The sequence below is a fragment of the Sciurus carolinensis genome, chromosome 11, assembly GCF_902686445.1.
Source record: "Sciurus carolinensis chromosome 11, mSciCar1.2, whole genome shotgun sequence".
Taxonomy (NCBI): Eukaryota; Metazoa; Chordata; class Mammalia; order Rodentia; family Sciuridae; genus Sciurus; species Sciurus carolinensis.
Window position 1 is genome coordinate 67,941,490 of NC_062223.1, and position 20,918 is coordinate 67,962,407.

General features: G+C 33.7%; 1 protein-coding gene across 4 annotated transcripts in view; it reads left to right on the top strand.

Moving 5' to 3' along the window:
• Stk33 (serine/threonine kinase 33) overlaps positions 1–20,918 on the top strand; it is a 204,619-nt gene that overhangs the window by 105,199 nt on the left and 78,502 nt on the right. For 3 of the 4 annotated variants that reach the window (XM_047517616.1, XM_047517615.1, XM_047517618.1), the window contains exons 2-6: positions 7,749–8,133; positions 8,904–9,017; positions 11,580–11,693; positions 14,179–14,283; positions 19,162–19,300. In XM_047517616.1, coding sequence (XP_047373572.1) covers positions 7,912–8,133; positions 8,904–9,017; positions 11,580–11,693; positions 14,179–14,283; positions 19,162–19,300 — 694 coding nt within the window. In that variant the 5' untranslated portion in view covers positions 7,749–7,911. The remainder of the gene's footprint in view (positions 1–7,748; positions 8,134–8,903; positions 9,018–11,579; positions 11,694–14,178; positions 14,284–19,161; positions 19,301–20,918) is intronic. The other variant, XM_047517617.1, reaches the window with a different exon arrangement.

Sequence of the window (20,918 nt, forward strand, 5' to 3'; positions counted from 1 at the left end):
AGGATAAGAGGGGATATACTAGTAATCTTCAGGGACATTATAAGTCAATAGAGGAAATCTGCAATATCTTAATGACTCACTGATTCCTGAACAATATGAGAAAACAAGGGAAGAAAATGCCCCAAACAAATCTAGATGTTACATCAATAAAATCCAACGACAGCATGGGAGAAGAAATGACAGAAAGGGACTTCAGAATGTACATAATTAAAATGATCAGGAAAGTAAATGATGAGATGAAAGAGCAAATGCAGGCATTGAATGATAGCACCAATCGACAGTTAAAAGAGCAAATATGGGAAGCAAGAGATCATTTCAATAAAGAGTTAGAGATATTAAAAAAAAAACCAAACAGAAATCCTTGAAATGAAGGAAACAATAAACCAAATTAAGAACTCCATAGAAAGCATAACCAATAGGATAGAACACTTGGAAGACAGAACCTCAGACATAGAAGACAAAATATTTAACCTTGAAAACAAAGTTGAACAAACAGAGAAGATGGTAAGAAATCATGAACAGAATCTACAAGAACTATGGGATATCATGAAAAGGCCAAATTTGAGAATTATTGGGATTGAGGAAGGCTTAGAGAAACAAACCAAAGGAATGAACAATCTATTCAATGAAATAATATCAGAAAATTTCCCAAATCTAAAGAATGAAATGGAAAATCAAGTTCAAGAGGCTTATAGGACTCCAAATACACAAAATTACAACAGACCCACACCAAGGCACATTATAATGAAAATACCTAACATACAAAATAAAGACAAAATTTTAAAGGCCACAAGAGAAAGGAACCAAATGACATTCAGGGGGAAACCAATACGGATATCAGCAGATTTTTCAATCCAGACTCTAAAAGCTAGAAGGGCCTGGAACAACATTTTTCAAGCTCTGAAAGAAAATGGATGCCAACCAAGAATCTTATACCCAGCAAAACTTACCTTCAAATTCGACGATGAAATAAAATCCTTCCATGATAAACAAAAGCTAAAAGAATTTACAAAAAGAAAGCCGGCATTACAGAACATTCTCAGCAAAATATTCCATGAGGAAGAGATAAAAAATAAAGAAGCAAATCAGCAAAGGGAGGAATTATCCTAAAGGAACAGTCAAATAAAGGAGGAACCAAGGTGTGTCAAAAAAAATAAATAAATAAATAAAATTTAAAAAATGAACCAAATGACCGGGAATACAAATCATATCTCAATAATAACCCTGAATGTTAACGACCTGAATTCATCAATCAAAAGACATAGACTGGCAGATTGGATTAAAAAGAAAGATCCAACAATATGTTGCCTGCAAGAGACTCACCTCATAGAAAGAGATACCCATAGACTAAAGGTGAAAGGATGGGGTAAAACATACCATGCACATGGACTCAGCAAAAAAGCTGGAGTATCCATCCTCATTTCAGATAATGTGGACTTCAAGCCAAAGTTAGTCAGAAGAGATAAAGAAGGACATTTCATACTGCTTAAGGGAAGCATAAATCAGCAAGATATAACAATCATAAACATCTATGCCCCAAACAGTGGCTCTTCCATGTATGTCAAACAAATCCTTCTCAATTTTAGAAACCAAATAGACCGTAACACAATAATACTAGGTGATTTTAACACACCTCTCTCACCACTGGACAGATCTTCCAAGCAAAAATTGAATGAAGAAACCATAGATCTCAATAACACAATCAATAATTTAGACTTAACAGACATTTATAGAATATACCATCCAACCAAGAGCGAATACACTTTCTTCTCAGCAGCACATGGATCCTTCTGTAAAATAGACCATATATTATGCCACAAAGCTAATGTTAGCAAATACAAGAAGATAGAGACACTACCTTGTATTCTATCAGATCATAATGGATTGAAGTTAGAAATAAATGAAAGAGTAAAAAACAGAAACTACTCCAACACCTGGAGATTAAACAATATGCTATTATATGATGAATGGATAATAGAAGATATTAGGAAGGAAATTAAAAAATTCTTAGAGGTAAATGAGAACAAAGACACATCATATCAAAATCTCTGGGACACTATGAAAGCAGTACTTAGAGGAAAATTTATTTCATGGAGCGCATTTAATAAAAGAAGTAAAACTCAACAAATAAACGACCTAACACTACAGCTCAAAGCCCTAGAAAAAGAAGAGCAGACCAACACCAAAAGTAGTAGAAGACAGGAAATAGTTAAACTCAGAGCTGAAATCAACAAAATTGAAACAAGAGAAACAATACAAAAAATTGACAAAATAAATAGTTGGTTCTTCGAAAAAATAAACAAAATTGATAAACCTTTAGCCACACTAACAAAGAGAAGACGGGAGAAAACCCAAATCACTAAAATTTGGAATGAACAAGGAAATATCACAACAGACACGAGTGAAATACAAAACATAATTAGAAGCTATTTTGAAAATCTATACTCCAACAAAATAGAAAATTTCGAAGACATCAACAGGTTTCTAGAGACATATGAATTGCCTAAACTGAACGAGGAGGACATACGCAATTTAAATAGACCAATTTCAAGTAATGAAATAGAAGAAATCATCAAAAGCCTACCAACAAAGAAAAGTCCAGGACCAGATGGGTTCTCAGCCGAGTTCTACAAAACCTTTAAAGAAGAGCTCATTCCAATACTTCTCAAAGTATTCCATAAAATAGAAGAGGAGGGAACCCTCCCAAACTCGTTCTATGAAGCCAATATTACCCTGATAGCTAAACCAGACAGAGACACATTGAGGAAAGAAAATTTCAGACCAATATCCTTAATGAACATCGATGCAAAAATTCTCAACAAAATTTTAGCAAATCGCATACAAAAATATATTAAAAAGATAGTGCACAACGATCAAGTGGGTTTCATCCCAGGGATGCAAGGTTGGTTCAACATCTGGAAATCAATAAATGTAATTCACCATATCAGTAGACTTAAAGTCAAGAATCACATGATTATTTCGATAGATGCAGAAAAAGCATTTGATAAAATACAGCACCCCTTCATGCTCAAAACACTAGAAAAAATAGGGATAGTGGGAACTTTCCCTAACATTATAAAGGCCATCTATGCTAAGCCCATGGCGAATATCATTCTAAATCGTGAAAAACTGAAAGCATTCCCCCTAAAAACTGGAACAAGGCAGGGATGCCCTCTTTCACCACTTCTTTTCAATATGGTCCTTGAAACTCTAACCAGAGCAATTAGACAGACCAAAGAAATTAAAGGCATACGAATAGGAAAAGAAGAACTCAAACTATCCCTATTTGCTGATGATATGATTATATACTTAGAGGAACCAGGAAATTCCACCGGAAAACTTTTAGATCTCATAAGTGAATTCAGTAAAGTAGCGGGATATAAGATCAGTGCACATAAATCTAAGGCATTTTTATACGTAAGTGATGAATCTTCAGAAAGAGAAATTAGGAAAGTTACCCCATTCACAATAGCATCGAAAAAAATAAAATACTTGGGAATCAATCTCACAAAAGAGGTGAAAGACCTCTACAATGAGAATTACAGAACACTAAAGAAAGAAATTAAAGAAAACCTTAGAAGATGGAAAGATCTCCCATGTTCTTGGATAGGCAGAATTAATATTGTCAAAATGGCCATACTACCAAAAGTGCTATACAGATTCAATGCAATTCCAATTAAAATCCCAATGATGTACCTTACAGAAATAGAGCAAGCAATCATGAAATTCATCTGGAAGAATAAAAAACCCAGAATAGCTAAAGCAATCCTTGGCACAAAGAGTGAAGCAGGGGGTATCGCAATACCAGATCTTCAACTCTTATTACAAAGCAATAGTAACAAGAACGGCATGGTATTGGTACCAAAATAGAAAGGTGGATCAATGGTACAGAATAGAGGACACGGACACAAACCCAAATAAATACAATTTTCTCATACTAGACAAAGGAGCCAAAAATATGCAATGGAGAAAAGATAGCCTCTTCAACAAATGGTGCTGGGAGAATTGGAAATCCATATGCAACAGAATGAAACTAAACCCATATCTCTCACCATGCATGAAACTAAACTCAAAATGGATTAAGGATCTCGGAATCAGACCAGAGACCTTGCATCTTATAGAAGAAAAAGTAGGTCCAGAGCTTCAACATGTCGACTTAGGACCAGACTTCCTCAACAGGACTCCCATAGCACAAGAAATAAAAGCAAGAATCAATAACTGGGATAGATTCAAACTAAAAAGCTTTCTCTCAGCAAAGGAAACTATCAGCAATGCGAAGAAAGAGCCTATAGAGTGGGAGAAAATCTTTGCCAATCATACTTCAGATAGAGCACTTATCTCCAGAATCTATAAAGAACTCAAAAAACTCTACACCAAGAATGCAAATAATCCAATAGACAAATGGGCTAAGGAAATGAATAGACACTTCACAGAAGAAGATCTACAAGCAATCAACAAACATATGGGAAAATGTTCAACATCTCTAGTAATAAGAGAAATGCAAATCAAAACCACCCTAAGATTCCATCTCACCCCAATTAGAATGGCGATTATCAAGAATACAAGCAACCACAGGTGTTGGCGAGGATGTGGGGAGAAAGGTACACTCATACATTGCTGGTGGGGCTGCAAACTAGTGCAGTCACTCTGGAAAGCAGTGTGGAGACTCCTTAGAAAACTTGGAATGGAACCACCATTTGACCCAGCTATCCCACTCCTTGGCCAATACACAAAGGACTTAAAATCAGCATATTACAGAGATACAGCCACATCAATGTTCATAGCTGCTCAGTTCACAATAGCCAGATTGTGGAACCAACCTAGATGTCCTTCAATTGATGAATGGATAAAGAAATGTGGTATATATATATACAATGGAATATTACTCAGCCATAAAGAATGATAAAATTATGGAATTTGCAGGCAAATGGATGAAATTGGAGAATATCATGCTAAGTGAGATAGGCCAATCTCAAAAAACCAAAGGATGAATGATATCGCTAATAAGTGGATGATGATACATAATGGGGGGTGGGAGGGGTTAGTGTTAGGGTTGGAGTTAGGGTTAGGGAGGGGGGCAAGAATGGAGGAAGGAAGGACTGTATAGAGGGAAAAGAGGGGTGGGAGGGGTGGGAGGGAAGGGAAAAAATAACCGAATGAATCAAACAACATTACCCTATATAAATTTATGATTACACAAATGGTATGCCTTTACGCCATGTACAGAGAAACAACATGTATCCCATTTGTTTACAATTAAAAAAAAAAATCTAACAAAAGAGGTGAAAGACCTCTGCAATGAGAACTACAGAACTCTAAAGAAAGAAATTAAAGAAAATCTTAGAACATGGAAAGATCTCCCATGTTCTTGGATAGGCAGAATTAATATTGTCAAAATGGCCATACTATCAAAAGTTGTATACAGATTCAATGCAATTCCAATTAAAATCCCAATGACGTACATCACAGAAATAGGGCAGGCAATTATGAAATTCATCTGGAAGAATAAGAAACCCAGAATAGCTAAAGCAATCCTTAGCAGAAAGAGTGAAGCAGGGGGTATCGCAATACCAGATCTTCAACTCTTGATGACATATAATGGGGGATGGGAGGGGTTAGTGTTAGGGTTAGGTTAGGTTTAGGGTTAGGGTTAGCGAGGGTGGCAAGAATGGAGGAAGGAAGGACTGTATAGAGGGAAAAGAGAGGTGGGAGGGGTTGCGGGGAAGGGAAAAATTAACAGAATGAATCAAACAACATTACCCTATGTAAATTTATGATTACACAAATGGTAATCCTTTACGCCATGTACAAACAGAGAAACAACATGTATCCCATTTGTTTACAATAAAAAAAAGAGAATGGAATCTTAATTAGAACAGGTTATACTTCACATATATATGTCAAAATACAGTCTCATGTATACCTAAAATGAACAAATTTAAAAAAAAAATCTCACTTTTATGTAAGCTTCTGGGCCATAAGTCACATAACTAACCCTAATCTACAGGGGAGGTCAGGAAATGTGAGATGTTAATGAGCACCCTGTTTTCTGCCACAAGTGAAGTCAGGGTTCTGTTAGTAAGGAAGGATGAGAGAATAGATACTGGATAATCTAGTAGCAGTATCTTTCATAAATTTCTATGGGCCTGGCAAATTTTTCTGTAGATTTCCAAGCTATATAGATTGCTGTGAAGCATTAGAAAATGGAAAGGTATCCGATTTATTTTATGAAACTAGCCAGCATCCCATATCAAAACCAAATGAAGATGACTGAAAAGGAAAATTATAGTGCAAGTTAACTTATCAATAAAGCTGCCAAAATGCAAACATGCCAGTTTTTTAGTCTTTAAAAAGAATCATCCATCACGATCACATAGGTTCATAGTATAAATGCAAGAACGCTTTAATATTAGAAAAGATTTTAATATAATATGACATATAACAAGATCCGATAAGAAAAAATACGATAAAGTAGATAAGGATTTGATAAAAGTCAGCATTTATTTGTGATTAAAAATCAGTCTTAGACAACTAAGACTAGAAATAGATTTCTTTCTTTTTCTTTATTCCCTTTCTTTCTTTTCTTTCTTTCTTTTTTTTTTTTCTTCACCAGGGATTGATCCCAGGGGCACTTAACCACTGAGCCATATCTCCAGTTCTTTTTATTTTTTATTTTGAGTCAGGGTCTCACTGAGTTGCTTAAGGCTTTGCTAAGTTGTTGAGGCTGGATTTGATCTTGAGCTTCTCCTGTCTCAGCTTCCTGAACTGCTGGGATTACAGGTATACACACTGTGACTGTCTAGAAATATATTTCTTTAATGAAATATAGATATTTATCTTCCTATTCTGGCCAAGTTTATTTCATTTCAAAGGACAACAGTGTATTCTATGTATTTCAAACCTTTTGAATCTGTGACTTCAAAATACACTTTTAAAGCATATCTGAAATAGTAATGAAAAAACCATAGTTTTTCATTCTGTTTACTAGTTAGTTTTGGAAGTGTCTCATAAGATTCTCTTATATGTACTACTAGCACATTCCTCCTTCCCTCTGCAGGTCAGAGCTTTCCAACTTACCACTATATAGTAGTCAAGGAACCTAGTTTGGTAGGATTCCGAATATACCTATTTTGGACTCATGGAAAAATAGCATCCACTTATTCCTGTTTTTTCCATGTGTGTGTAAAAATGTGATTACTTGTAATATTTTCTTTGAACATTTAGAATTAAGTAGATTTAAAAAATCAAATTATCCATTCCTTTATGAAATGTATAGTAAGAATTTGCTTTGATAATAGACAAAGGCTTTAAAATTTGAAAACACTGATGTATGTTTTACACCAATACTTTTAGATCTTATTTTTTTGGCCATCATCCACATTAAGAAATATTTATACCTTGACCAAGTATGTACACACACACATTCTATAATGTATTTGTATAACTTAAAATCCCACAGAATTTACCAAGGGTCTATGCAAAATACTCTGATATTATCTGTTCTATTCTACTTCATTTGCAAAAATTGATATCAGTCCAACAAATTGATTTTATAACTCATTACTCCAGTTTGATAAAACGCTGTTTTAGACCAGGTTTTTCAGCATCCTTGTGTCCCAGTTTTGTTGTAAACATTAAATTTTCATGTCTTTGAGGAAGCTTTTGGTTCTATTTGCTAGTTTTTCAGTGATCTCTAGGAGGATTGTGGGATAGGAATTTCCTAAATGATTTTTTCTTTCTTTCTGCAGATCTCATGTGTGAATATAAGTCTAGTGCATTACTAACCTAAGGACCTTACCAATTGGAAGTTGCAGTTTTCACCATCAACCTACCATATCCTTTTTGATCTATTCTCTCTTCCTGAAAAAGCGGAAACATCTTTCAAGTTATTTTTGTTGCAGAGTTAAACAAATGGCTGATAGTGACTTGAATAAAATATCCAGACAATGCCCCCACTGTTCATCTACTTCTCAGAATAATGGACTTAGATTATGTTCTTGTACATCGAACTGTTCTCCAGTTTTGGTGGTAGAAATGTCACAGACATCAAGTCTTGCTAGTTCAGAAGTTTTACTTTCAACAGAGAGAAAAAAAGAAAAAAGTGTCAGCAGAGAATCTTCTGGGAAAGATTTGGTAAATATCGAAGATTCTACATCTTATTGCAAGTTAACATCCCATTCTTTAATCCATTCCCTAACTCTCTCCCATGAGCCCTTGTCAGGTAATTCATTGCCTTCTTAACCATTAAAGAAACATTTCTTACAGAAGAGGTGAGCAAAGTTGGTTATTGTATATTTTATGATGTTCCCAAGCAATGCCAAAATTATTTCTCAGGATTCAGAACAATTAGCAATGTTTCTCCAGTCCTTCAAACAAATAGGTTATAAGGATTGATTTTTTTTAAGTTGAATTAAATCTGAATTTTTGAATGTTTTCTTCCACTGAATGAAGATTTATGATTGTATTTAAAAGTGTGGTTATGGCTTTATTATTCAAGAAAATTTCAGGTTGTCTAGCTGGAATTTCAAATATACTTCACAAAATCAGTTTTCATTAGTTACAAACAATCTATAGATACCCAGTTGAACTAATTTGGCTATATTTATCTACATAGAGAAGAGGCAGTATAAAAGATTGTAGTTGATATAGTACAGTTTTTGAGACAGAGCAGTTAATTTTAAGAAAAGTTAGATTCTCACTCCTCAAAGTTGAACCTGTTTCACATTTTCCCTGTCAACTATTATTTGCTACTTGAATTATGGTATAGTTATTGCCACATAGGTGTCTTTGAATTAATACTGTTACCTTAATTCAGAGCATATTGGATTATTTAAATTAGAGTTCTTTATCAATAAGAATATTATATCTTAAAGTTATTTTTCAAAATTCCTTTTTGGTCCTAGACCTCAAGAACCTCAAATGTAGAAAGAAAAGCATGTCAACAACAGTGGAGCCGGGGCAACATTTCAGAAGGAAAAGTTCCTCACATAAGGATGGAGGATGGATCTTCTATTGAGGTATACAGAAAGCAAGTGGAATGAAGCTTCTAGGGACTTGCAGGTTGCTTCTAAGCCAGTGGCTAATGGCAAAACATGATTTAAAAATCAGCTTCTGAGGAAAGGAAGTAAATAAAGGAGGAAAATTTCCATTTCCAAGTATGTCAAAGTTTTTACTCAAGAAAGTGCAGACTATTTCCTGCTCATGGAGGACAAAATGGACTTTAAAGAAGAGGGCATTTTTACTAGACAAAAGGAAAATATTTTGGTGTAAGACTCTTGGCTGTCTCTAAAAATAATAGTGTGTATGTGGACTCCTTGAAGTTGTAGAGGCCAAATGACTTTGAGAGTTTAGCTGTTCATCTCCTTGGTGATTGGTAGGGAGGCCACAGTTTCCCTTGTAATCTATCCCAGATTGGATCAATACCAGTATTATTCTTCCAGGATTCTGATTGTTATATAAGAATATGAATTAAATATTAGAGTCATTAAAAATTAAATTGTGTCCCTTTAACACAAGATTAAAGAAACTATAACAAGAATAATTACAAGAAGAATTTCACTAATGTTAAATAATTTTTAAAACTTGTTTTAGGAGATATTTGGCAATTTATCTGGCATGATCAGGAAAACTTCCTAGGAAATTTTGACATGAAAAGTTTAAACTTCCTCTGTTTAAATAAAATTCTGTACTTTACAAAGCCCACAGATTTACTGTTTTAAATTTGGCTATAAGAGCTTTTGAAGCTCTTATATGTGTTCACTGTGAAAGATTGTGAACATTCAGATAAAAAGTGAAGAAAATAAAAATCATCACACAGTTATAGCCAATCTAATTTACTATCTTTAGTTTTTTATATGCATGTATCAGTTATATGCTATTTTTCTTTAAAAAAAACTTAAATTATGAAATATTTCAAGTATATGCATATTTTAAAGAAATAATCTTAATTTGTATAATTGAAATTCAAGCTTCTTTCCCCCATAGCATGGACAGACTCACTATAAATATTTTTATCATTTCAAAGAGTATAAAGAATGAAGTTACAATCATCTCCAAGTCTACTACCCATAACCACTCTTAATATTTAGATGACATCTATCCACACACCAATGTAAGTGCCTTATCATACCCACGTGTTCATAAAGGGATTGTAAGTACGTGGTTTCACATTCTGCTGTATCACAGACTTCTTCTTTGTCAATAAAAATAGATTTAAAATATCATTTTAACAGCATCCTCTTAAAATTATTACATACAAGAAGTCATTTTCTCCTTATTTTAACTAGTATGTAACACTGTCAGAGCAGTTGAAGAAAACTAAATTATAAAACACTATTCACTCCTCATTTTAAAAAAATCCAACTTAAACAGTACTAAAATACTGTATTCAGATTGTGGTTCTATATATTTAAAGAGAAAATTAAGGTTGATATTTTTAAAGGACAAGACAAATTTGGGACATAGTTATGAAGAGATTATTTCTGTGGAAAAAAGGGTAAATGACTATGTTAATTGAGATTTCATTTACTTTACATAATATATATGTGGGAGTTATATGTAAACATAATAAAAATAAATATGCTTTGTCTTATTTTTTAATTATCTGAGTTTTCTGACTTTGATTCTCAATATGACATTATTACGTGGTATTGGAAAAAGGGAGGAACTAGGTCTTTTAATGGATATAACAGAAACAGTTCTTTATGGAGCTTCTGTTCCATCTTGGAAAAAAACAAATGCCAAAATAAGCATGACAGTAAAAATAGTGTTTGAGGACTAATATATACCTGCTGAAGGGAATAAAAATAAAGGAACAGTCACCATTTTTTAGAGTTAGGTAGAGAAGCCCTCTGTAAAGGAGGTGAGTAAGTCATTGGGCATTTCTTTTATAAGAGTAAGAAAGGAGTGTAAGCAGTGAGGAATAGGAGCAGCTAATTTACCTGTTAAATGATAAGCAGAAAGATTCTTGTTCTGGATGCTAATTTTTATTCAAATTTTTGTCACATATTGCTTTTTCTAAAACAAAATGAATAAAACAATAAGAATAATACCTAATAGAGATAAGGAAAAAATATAACATTATGTATTAAATAAGAAAGCAGTTCTTCAATGGGTGTATATATTGGTTTTGTAGTATAGTTCTGAGCTTTGGGATAATTTTTTTGGTGACTGAATACTTATGTGTATTTATATATATACATGCAAATGCATATATGTATTACTATTCCATTTCTCTTTTTTCTTATGAAGATACTTCATTAATAATTATGAAGATATTTCATTAGTATTATAGTTTGAAAGAAATTCATTTTACATTTTTGAGCTTTTCTACAATTCACCATTAGGATTTTTATAGTTTCCCTCCAAAGGGGATATTTAATACAATTCATCAAAACTTATTTTTTGTTAATTAAGATATTTTTATTAGTATTGAAGCAAATATGTATTGTCATCTCTTTGATCTTACCCTGTAATATAATCTCTCTTACCTTGAGTGGATATCTGTCAGTATTACGTGCTCATTTTAAATACCTGATGAATGACAGAGAAAGACAAAAGGACTCTTATTTTATCTCCAGGATTTCTATACCTTTGGAAGAATACTGGGACAAGGGAGCTTTGGACTGGTCGTTGAAGCTACAGACAAGGAAACAGAAACTAAGTGGGCAATTAAAAAAGTGAATAAAGAAAAGGTAGGGCTTGTTAGCAGCCTCACACCAAGTGTGATATAGGCAGTGTGGTATGGGTTGGTGTGGACAGTACAGCTTTTCACACTAACACAAGCTGTCTCTGAGCCTGAGGGCCAGGGCCTGAGCTGAGATCTGTTAGAGAAGTGTGGGCATTTCTCTCGATTCCTGGGAAGGGACTAGTTCTTGAGCTCAAGTAGACAAATGCTGTTTGGAAAAAGCAAATGAAAGGATTAACACAATCAGTATAACCAAATAGGTAAATTTTTACCAGAATGAGTTGAAGGTAAGGGCTGGTGTTCATTAGCATAGGCATAGGACTGTGGGCTGGAGATGTCTTATCTAAAAGTAAGTCCTGATCTTCCTGTGTTGTTCTGTTATTCTTTTCTCCTTACCTTTTCCATTTGATAATTTCTCATTGTTAGCTAAAGAATTTTGTTTATTCATCCTACCTACTCTTTCAATTTGGACCACTTTGCCCCACAATTGTCTAATACACTGTCACTTGTATCCATATTTCTTATTGCATTCCCTCTTGGAGTGAACAACTGAGCTTCTCTTTGAAGTGGAGTCTAACACCTTATACTTTACACCTGATCTTTTTATCAACTGGAAATAATTTCTATGCCTGGAAAAAAACCCCAACATTATAGTGTTTTCTCCTTGGATCTGTAATTATAAATATTACTTTTATAAAATTAAATGGCAAGTTTTATATATTCTATAAAATAAACTGTAGCAAATTTCTCCCTAATGTCCAATAAGGTAACATATCAATTTTAATAAGATTAATAAAGCAATTAAGAGCCTTTCTAGAAATCTTTAGAATTTTTTAAGGCTCTAGGAAGCAACCCAGAATACTACCCAGGGTGTTATTTCCATTTTTCTTTTGGTGTCAGGTAGATTAGGGGTCCAGTTTTAGGGCTGTATAGACAAGATACCTACTTGCAACTTTAGGAATTACTCTTTCACATCTATGTTGATGTTGAGAGTTTATGGGAAACTAGGGTATTACAATAAAATTCTATAAGTTAAAATTATAACATATACTTGAACAAAATCATCACATTATGCACAGGTCAAGCCATTTGGGTAGAGAGATAGGAACAGAACTGAGATGACTATTAGGAGAAATTATGTTAACTTTTCATATCTAGGCTAGACAAGAATTCACTTTTTATAGTCACTATTTCTCTTGACCCTCTAGGGGTTAACCTTAAAATGTGCTTTCATCCTATATGGGTGGGGTATACATAGTAGGAGGGAGTGTCAGTATCCTATTCAGCCCAAGATAGTATAGGTTGAAAAGTGAAATTGATTGGAAGCAGGTATAACTTTCGTTAAAATTTTAATTAGATAAGGTATGCTTTGTGATCAGTCCCTTTTCTTTAAGAACTACTTATATACTCTCCCAAAGTGAGGGGTTTGGTGGTGGGTGAAGGAGTAGGTCCTTTATTATCCCTTTCAAGGACATTTTAAAATTTGTTCTTTCAAGGACATTTTTAAGTGGAAATAAGACCCATAAAGGAAGATAGTGTTGATCCTCAAATAATGGCAATTATCAGTAGGGTGGATGATTTGGGGGTGGGTGTGGTGGCGAGGGTAGAGAAAGCTCCTGGAGTTTCTTAGATGACATTGTACATAGTTAGTTACCTACATGCTAAATGAAGTTCTTGTGCTCCCTGGAGTATTCCTGCTTTTACCTTTTGCTATCAGGCATGGTAAATGTTAGCTGTTAGGAGATGAAGTAGGGATTAGGTTGGTCTGAAAGAAAGATTCTCTCTCTCTCTCTCTCTCTCTCTCTCTCTCTTTTGGTTAACCAGGGGATCAGGAAGAAACATAATCCATAGGTGAATGCAGAATCTCACTGCCTATGTTTTTTTCTTTTGGTACTAGGGACTGGATCTAGAGGTGCTCTACCACTGAACTATAACCATTTTATTTTTTAAAATTTCAAGACATGGTCTCACTAAATTGCCCAGACTGGTCTCAAACTTGCAGTCTTCCTGCCTCAGCCTCCTAAGTAGCTGGGATACCAGGTGGGATTCCAGGAAATATATATATTTCCATTGATATACATAAGTTAAATAAAAACAAAACAAAAGAAAAACATTTTGTTATAAAAAATCTCCAATTGGTGTCCCTAGAAGATTTTGCTTTTATTATGCTAACATCAAAAGGTCAATATGATTTTGAGGAAAATATCAAAAAAGTATACTAAAAATTAGAATAATTTTGTGAGGGAACAGATGTCATTTTGTAGCTAAAACAGTTCAAGAGATAGATATAGTTTGAGGCCAAATTAAATATAATTTGAAATTGGATAAAGGAAAGAAGAGCATAATTTAATAATTTAGTCTGATCATGGGATAAGCTGAGTGATATCATTTGAAAAGGAAATTTCTCAAGTAATGTAGGTAAAAGTAATTTTATATTGAGGAATGTGAGAGTGACATTCAAATGTGAAATCTGTGTTTTTTCATTGATTAAGGCTGGAAGCTCTGCTGTGAAATTACTTGAACGGGAGGTGAATATCCTAAAAAGTGTAAATCATAAACACATCATACACCTGGAACAAGTATTTGAGACACCTAAGGTAAAGTTCTATCAGGTGCTACATTTTGAAAGTTGTTATTAGTGCAAAATGAATATCATTTCATTCTGCAGGAATCCCTTTGGAGCATAGTTGCTCATGTCCTTGGCATGAGTCTGACACTGGAGATTGATGAGAATGTTCTGGAGGACTTTTATTATTGATTGTATAATTAGGTGTCTGATGATTAGATTGATGTCTTTAGTAATATGTTCTGGGTGGCATGTTGGAAACAAACGTTTAAAATTAGAACAACTTCATACTCAACCAGATAGTGATTACAGCATTCCTTTAGCTTTGCTTCTTAGTCTTTCCATTAGAGTCTCTTGAAATATTGTCACAATTTTGAAATGTTAGCTTTATAATCAGATTGGCATAGTATATTTGGCATTATGCAGAAAACATTTCATCATCTGTATCATTTCAATGTGTTTTATCTTTTTTCTTTCCTAGATGTTATCATTTTTCTCTTTAAATGCCTGTATGTTTTGTTTAGAGTTGTTCAGAAGCCTGGCTTATTTTCCATTTTACCTCTAGATTCTTTTAATGCCTGTGGACTTGGTGCTTCTTGACTTGGAAGTACTATGATATAGTGGTTAGTCATGTAGATTCCAAGATCAGATTTCCTGTGCATTTGAATCCTGATTCTACCACATACTAGCCATGAAACCATGACCAAGGCACTCAACTTCTCTGAACTTCATTTGCTCATCTGTAAAATGGATTTAATACTAGTGTTGACTTCATTTATATGTTGAAGGATTAAATGGAAAAATGTATATGAAGTATCTGACATTAAATGTTAGTTATTGATTTTTATTTTCTTCCACAGTCTCTAAAGGTCTTCTATTCATTTTTCCAACATTTTTCTGTCCATATTTCATTTTGTGTAATTTATATTGCTGTGTCTTCATATTCAGTAATCTCTTCTTCTAAATCTTTATGTGTGCTATTAATCTCTTCCAGTAGAAATTTGAGTGTATGCGTGTGTGTGTGTGTGTATGTATGTATGTATATTCCATGTGTCTATTTAACATACCCAATCTTTCTTCCTTCTTAAAGTCATAATAACTATTTTAATGTCCTCTTGCTACTAATTTTATCATATATCATTTCTAGATCAGTTTTAATTGATTGATATTTTTCTCCCTTCATTATGGGTTATATTTTCAGGCTTTGTATAACTATTAATTTTTGGTTGAATGCCAGGCCAATATTGTGAATTTTACCTTTTTGGACATTGCATATTTTTATATTCTTTTTTTCAAATTCTTATTGTTTTTGTTTTCTTTGTAATTTTTTACATTTTCTCTTTTTAAATTAATGCATTATAATTATACATATAGTGGACTTTATTATGCCATATTCATATATGCACATAGCATAATTTGATCAGTCTCATTCCCCAGTATCTTCCCTTTCCTTCCCCCAATCTGCTTGCTCTACTCTTCTCTTCTCCCTCCCATCATTATTAGTATTTCAATTAGTGCATTATATATATGATAGAATATATAGAGAATATAGAGAATGCATATATATTATATAGACAGAATTTGTATGAGAGAATATGTATATATATCCTATATATGTACATATATAAATATGTATACATATAATCCACTGGGGTTTATTCATACATTGACATGGCATAATTTGGTAGATTTTGTTACCCTTTACTTCCCCATGCTCTCCCCTTCTCCCTCCCTCTTGATCCCCTTCCTCTACTCTGTTGGACTCCCTTCAGTTTTCATGCAGTCCCCATTTTTTCTCTGTTTCTTTAACTTTTGCATATGAGAAAAAATTTTTGACCCTTAACTTTTTAAGTCCTGCTTATTTCACTTAGCATGATGTTCTTCAGTTCCATCCATTTACCAGCAAATGATTAAATTTCATAATTTATGAAAAACTCCATTGAGTATATATACCACATTTTCCTTATCCATTTGTCTGTTGAAGAGCACCTAGACAGGTTCTAGAACTTGGCTATAAGCATTAATGTACCTGTATGCTGATTTTAGTTTTTTTGGATAAATCACATGGAGTGGGATAGCTGGGTCATATGGTGGTTCCATTTTTAGTTTTTTGAGGAATCTCTTTAGTGATTTCCAAAGTGATTATAATAATTTGCTTTCCCACCAGCAATATATAAATGTCCTGTTCCCCAATATCTTCACCATGTATTATTATTTGTATTTTTTATTGGTTATTTTTAGTTACACATGACAATAGGATTCATTTTGATATAATTATATATAACAGTGATGAATCCCCTAAAAGAGAAATTAGGAAAACTACTCCATTTACAATAGCCTCAAAAAAAAAAAAAAAAAAAACTTGGAAATCAATCTAATGAAAGAGGTAAAAGACCTCTACAATGAAAATTACAGAACACAAAAGAAAGAAATTAAAGAGTACCATAGAAGATGGAAAGATCTTACATGTTCTTGGATAGGCAGAATTAATATTGTCAAAATGGCCATACTACCAAAACTGTTATACAGATATAATGCAATTCCTATTAAAATCCCAATAACATTCTTCATAGAACTAGAAAAAACAATCATGAAATTCATCCGGAAAAATAAGAGACCCAGAATAACCCAGGCAATCCTTAGCAAGAAGAGTGAAGTAGGAGGCATCACAATACCAGACCTTAAACTATACTATAGAGCTATAGTAACAAAAATGGTCATGGTATTGGCACCAAAATAGACATAGATCAATGGTACTAAATAGAAGACACAGAGACAAACCCACATAAATACAGTTAACTCATAATAGACAAAGGCACCAAAAACATACATTGGAGAAAAGATAGCCTCTTTAACAAATGGTGCTGGGAAAACTGGATATCCACATGCAGCAAAATGAAATGAAACTACTGAAGCCATTTTAAAGAAATGGTTCTCATATTGGTTGTATTACTACTGATCATCCAGTCTGAGTATACTAGTTTATCATGAATCTAAATGTTCTCTAGATCTACCCAATTGTTTCTAATGATTATAAAAAGACTTGTTTTTATAAATTTTACTGATATAACTTTGATCAAATTGCATTTTAAAATTGAAATCAGTTAACATTGTAACCACTATTAATACAACTTTCCTTTTGTGTACTAATAAAAATATCTCAAAGCAGTCTGAAGTTCAGTGAATCAGAATTGTAACTGTAAGAAGCAAGGGTGTTAACCTTCTCTTCCTGCTTTAATGCTTACTGGTTGAACACTGAAGTTGCATTAACAGTGACTATAAGAACAGAATCAGACCCCCAAATCTTTTTCAAAAAATTTTTTTAGTTGTAGATGGATTCAATGCCTTTATTTTATTTATTTACTTTTATGTAGTGCTGAGGATTGAACCCAGTGCTCCATTTGTGCCAGGCAAGTGCTCTACCACTGAGCTTCAACCCTAGCCACAGACCCTCAAATCTCAAGAATAACAGAAATCTAGCAGCAGAGGTTAGAATGGAGACGTGGAAGGTAGTCTGTGTCTGATAGCAATCCATATGAAAAAGACTTGCATTTTGGTTGATTGTGAATTGTTTTGATTCAATAGATGACTTGACTGTTAGAATATCTGAAGAGATCTTAATATGCCTTAAAGGAAACAGCAAATATGGAAGAGGCATTTCATCTGTACCTTCTTACTGCTCACACCCAATTAGTCATTGAGTCCCACTGTTTCTTCCTCCTAGGTGTTTTTCACATCTTTTTTTCCTCCTCCTTTTTGTTTGTAGTCTGTTCCTCATAGCTACCCACTATAAACAGAAGTCCATGATGGTCTGCTGCCATTTTCTTATGGTCTGTAAGCTAAGTTTTCAAATCATTTTCAAATTATTGAAAAAATGCAAAACAATAATATGGCTTGTGAAAATTATATGAAACTCAAATTTCCAAGCCATAAATAAAGTCGTTTTTGTATTGTTTGTGGCTGCTTTCATGCTACAGCAGCAGAGCTGAGTAGTTATGAAAGGGACTGGCCTGCAAAGCCTATAATATTTAGTCCTGGGTTTGGCCTCTACAGAAAATTTTTGCTGATCCCTGATGTTACACTACTGCTAGAGTGCTCATTTGGAAATACAAAATTGATAATATCATATAACATTCCCCCTTCCAAGACACTAACTTAAAAATATTCAGTTACTTGTTCATTTGGGGAAAAAAAATCCATACTCTTGAGGATGATATCCAAGACTTCACCAGTTGGCAGCAACCTATTCTTTCAGCTTTATACCTTTCCACTCCTTTCTTCTTCACCTTACCAAGCTTCTAATGCTATTAATGCTGAAGTATTTGTTGTTCTTTTAAATAGCTAATGGTGTTTTGAATCTATTACCATGTACTCTGCCTGATCTTCCCCGACATTTTCTACCCATAAATTCCTATTCAAACACCCAGACCTGACTTTAATGTCTCTCCTGTGAGCATTCTTTTTTTTTTTTAAATTTTTCTTGTAGTTATAGATAGACAGCCTGCGTTTTATTTATTTTTTTTTATGTGGTGCTAAGGCTCAAACCCAGTGTCTCATGCATGCCAGACAAGCGCTCTGCCACTGAGCTACAGCCCCAGTCCTCCTGTGAGTATTCTTTAGGCAGAGAAGAACTCTCTTTCCTCCATAACCTTATCACATTTTGGGCCATTAGCACTTACCCATGATTCTGTAATTGTAACTAAATTTGGAACTTCTTGGGGGTAAATACTATGTCTCATGTTCCTCTAGTATCTAGTATGGTATCCTGTACATAATAGATAAGATTATTTTGAATGAATTAATGATGATTGAGATTATGATCATATAATACAATATATAACATTTTAAAGATACCCAGCTATATAATTTGCTCTCTCTCTTGCTCTCTCTTTTAAATACATAATGTCAGAAAATGTACCTTGTGATGGAGCTTTGTGAGGATGGAGAACTCAAAAAAATTCTGGATAGGAAAGGGCATTTCTCAGAGAATGAGACAAGGTGGATCATTCAAAGTCTTGCATCAGCTATAGCATATCTTCATAATAAGGGTAAGAAGAGGATAATGCAATTCATTGACTCCATAAATGCAGATATCACTTTTGTTTAAGGGTAATTGTATTTACAGTCACATAAATAACACTTGGTAAGATAGAAGATTTATTTGTTAATTTATAGTTTTCCCTTTTAACTTTATGTATAGATATATTTTAATTAGAAATAAAACAGGTACACAATTACATTTTACACAGACAAGGAAGTAGTTATGAACATTTCTTTGTTCTTTTTTTAACTAATTATTTAAAAAAATTTTTACAGACTGCATTTTGATTCATTGTACACAAATGGGGTACATCATTTCATTTCTGTGGTTGTACACGATGTAGATTCATACCATTTGTGTAATCACACATGTACATAGGGTAATGATGTCTGTCTCATTTCACCATTTCTCATACCCCCACCTTCTCATTTCCCTCTACCATCTAAAGTTCCTCCATTCTTCTCTCATTCCCTACCCCCCACCCCCATTATATCTTATCATCCACTTATCAGGGAAAACATTTGACCTTTGGTTTTTTTGGGATTGGCTTATTTCACTTAGCATGATACTCTCCATTCCATCCATTTATCTGCAAATGACATAATATTATTCTTCTTTATGACTGAGTAGTATTCCATTGTGTATATATACACAGTTTCTTTATCCATTCATCTGTTGAAGGGCATCTAGGTTGGTTCCACAATCTAGCTATTGTGAATTGAGCTGCTATAAACATCGATATGGCTATGTTACTATAGTATGCTAATTTTAAGTCCTTTGGGTATAAACCGAGGAGTGAGATAACTGTTCTTTTTAATAGTGCTGGGGATTAAACCCAGAGCTTGTGCGTGCTAAGCAAGCACTCTACCACTGAGCTATACCCCAAGCCCCAGGAACATTTCTATTCAATGACTTGAAAAGCAGCCAATATTATTAAAAGTAGAAAAACCAATGTTAAAGATGAAATTTCCTAAAAATTTATATATTAATAATATTAAAAATGTTCTAGACTTTTTTGTACTTTCAAACTTATTGTTAAAGGAATTTTAGGTTCACACCAAAATTGAGTAAAAGGTAGAGATTTCCCTTATACTCTTGCTCTCACATATATAAGGCATTCTCCAACTATAAAAATCCATACCAGAGTGGTACAGTTATTAAAACTGATGAACCCACATTGACACATCACTATCACCCAAAGTCCATAGTTGACATTAGAATTCACTGTTGGTGTTGTACATTCTGTGGGTTTTGACAAATACATAATACCATTTATCCACCCTATGACATTTAGAGTAGTTAAACAAGTACTTTAAAAACTACATTTAAAGATTATTCTAATTATTTTTTGGCTTTACTATTCTTTGATGTTACACCTGCTGCTTTTCCTTATGCACCTTTTTTCTTCCTTCATGGTTAGTTTGGATTACCATGACTTTAGAACTGTCTCATCTTACAGATGAGAAAAAAATTTATTCTCAAAAGGTGCAGTGACATGGTTTGGTGGGCAGAGCAGGTACTAGAACTCAGGTTCCTTGAGCAGATTTTTCTTGAGCATCCATTGCACTGTTACTGGTCTTAGAGTTACAAAGATTAAAAGATAAGGCCCCTTCCCCTCCAGGAAT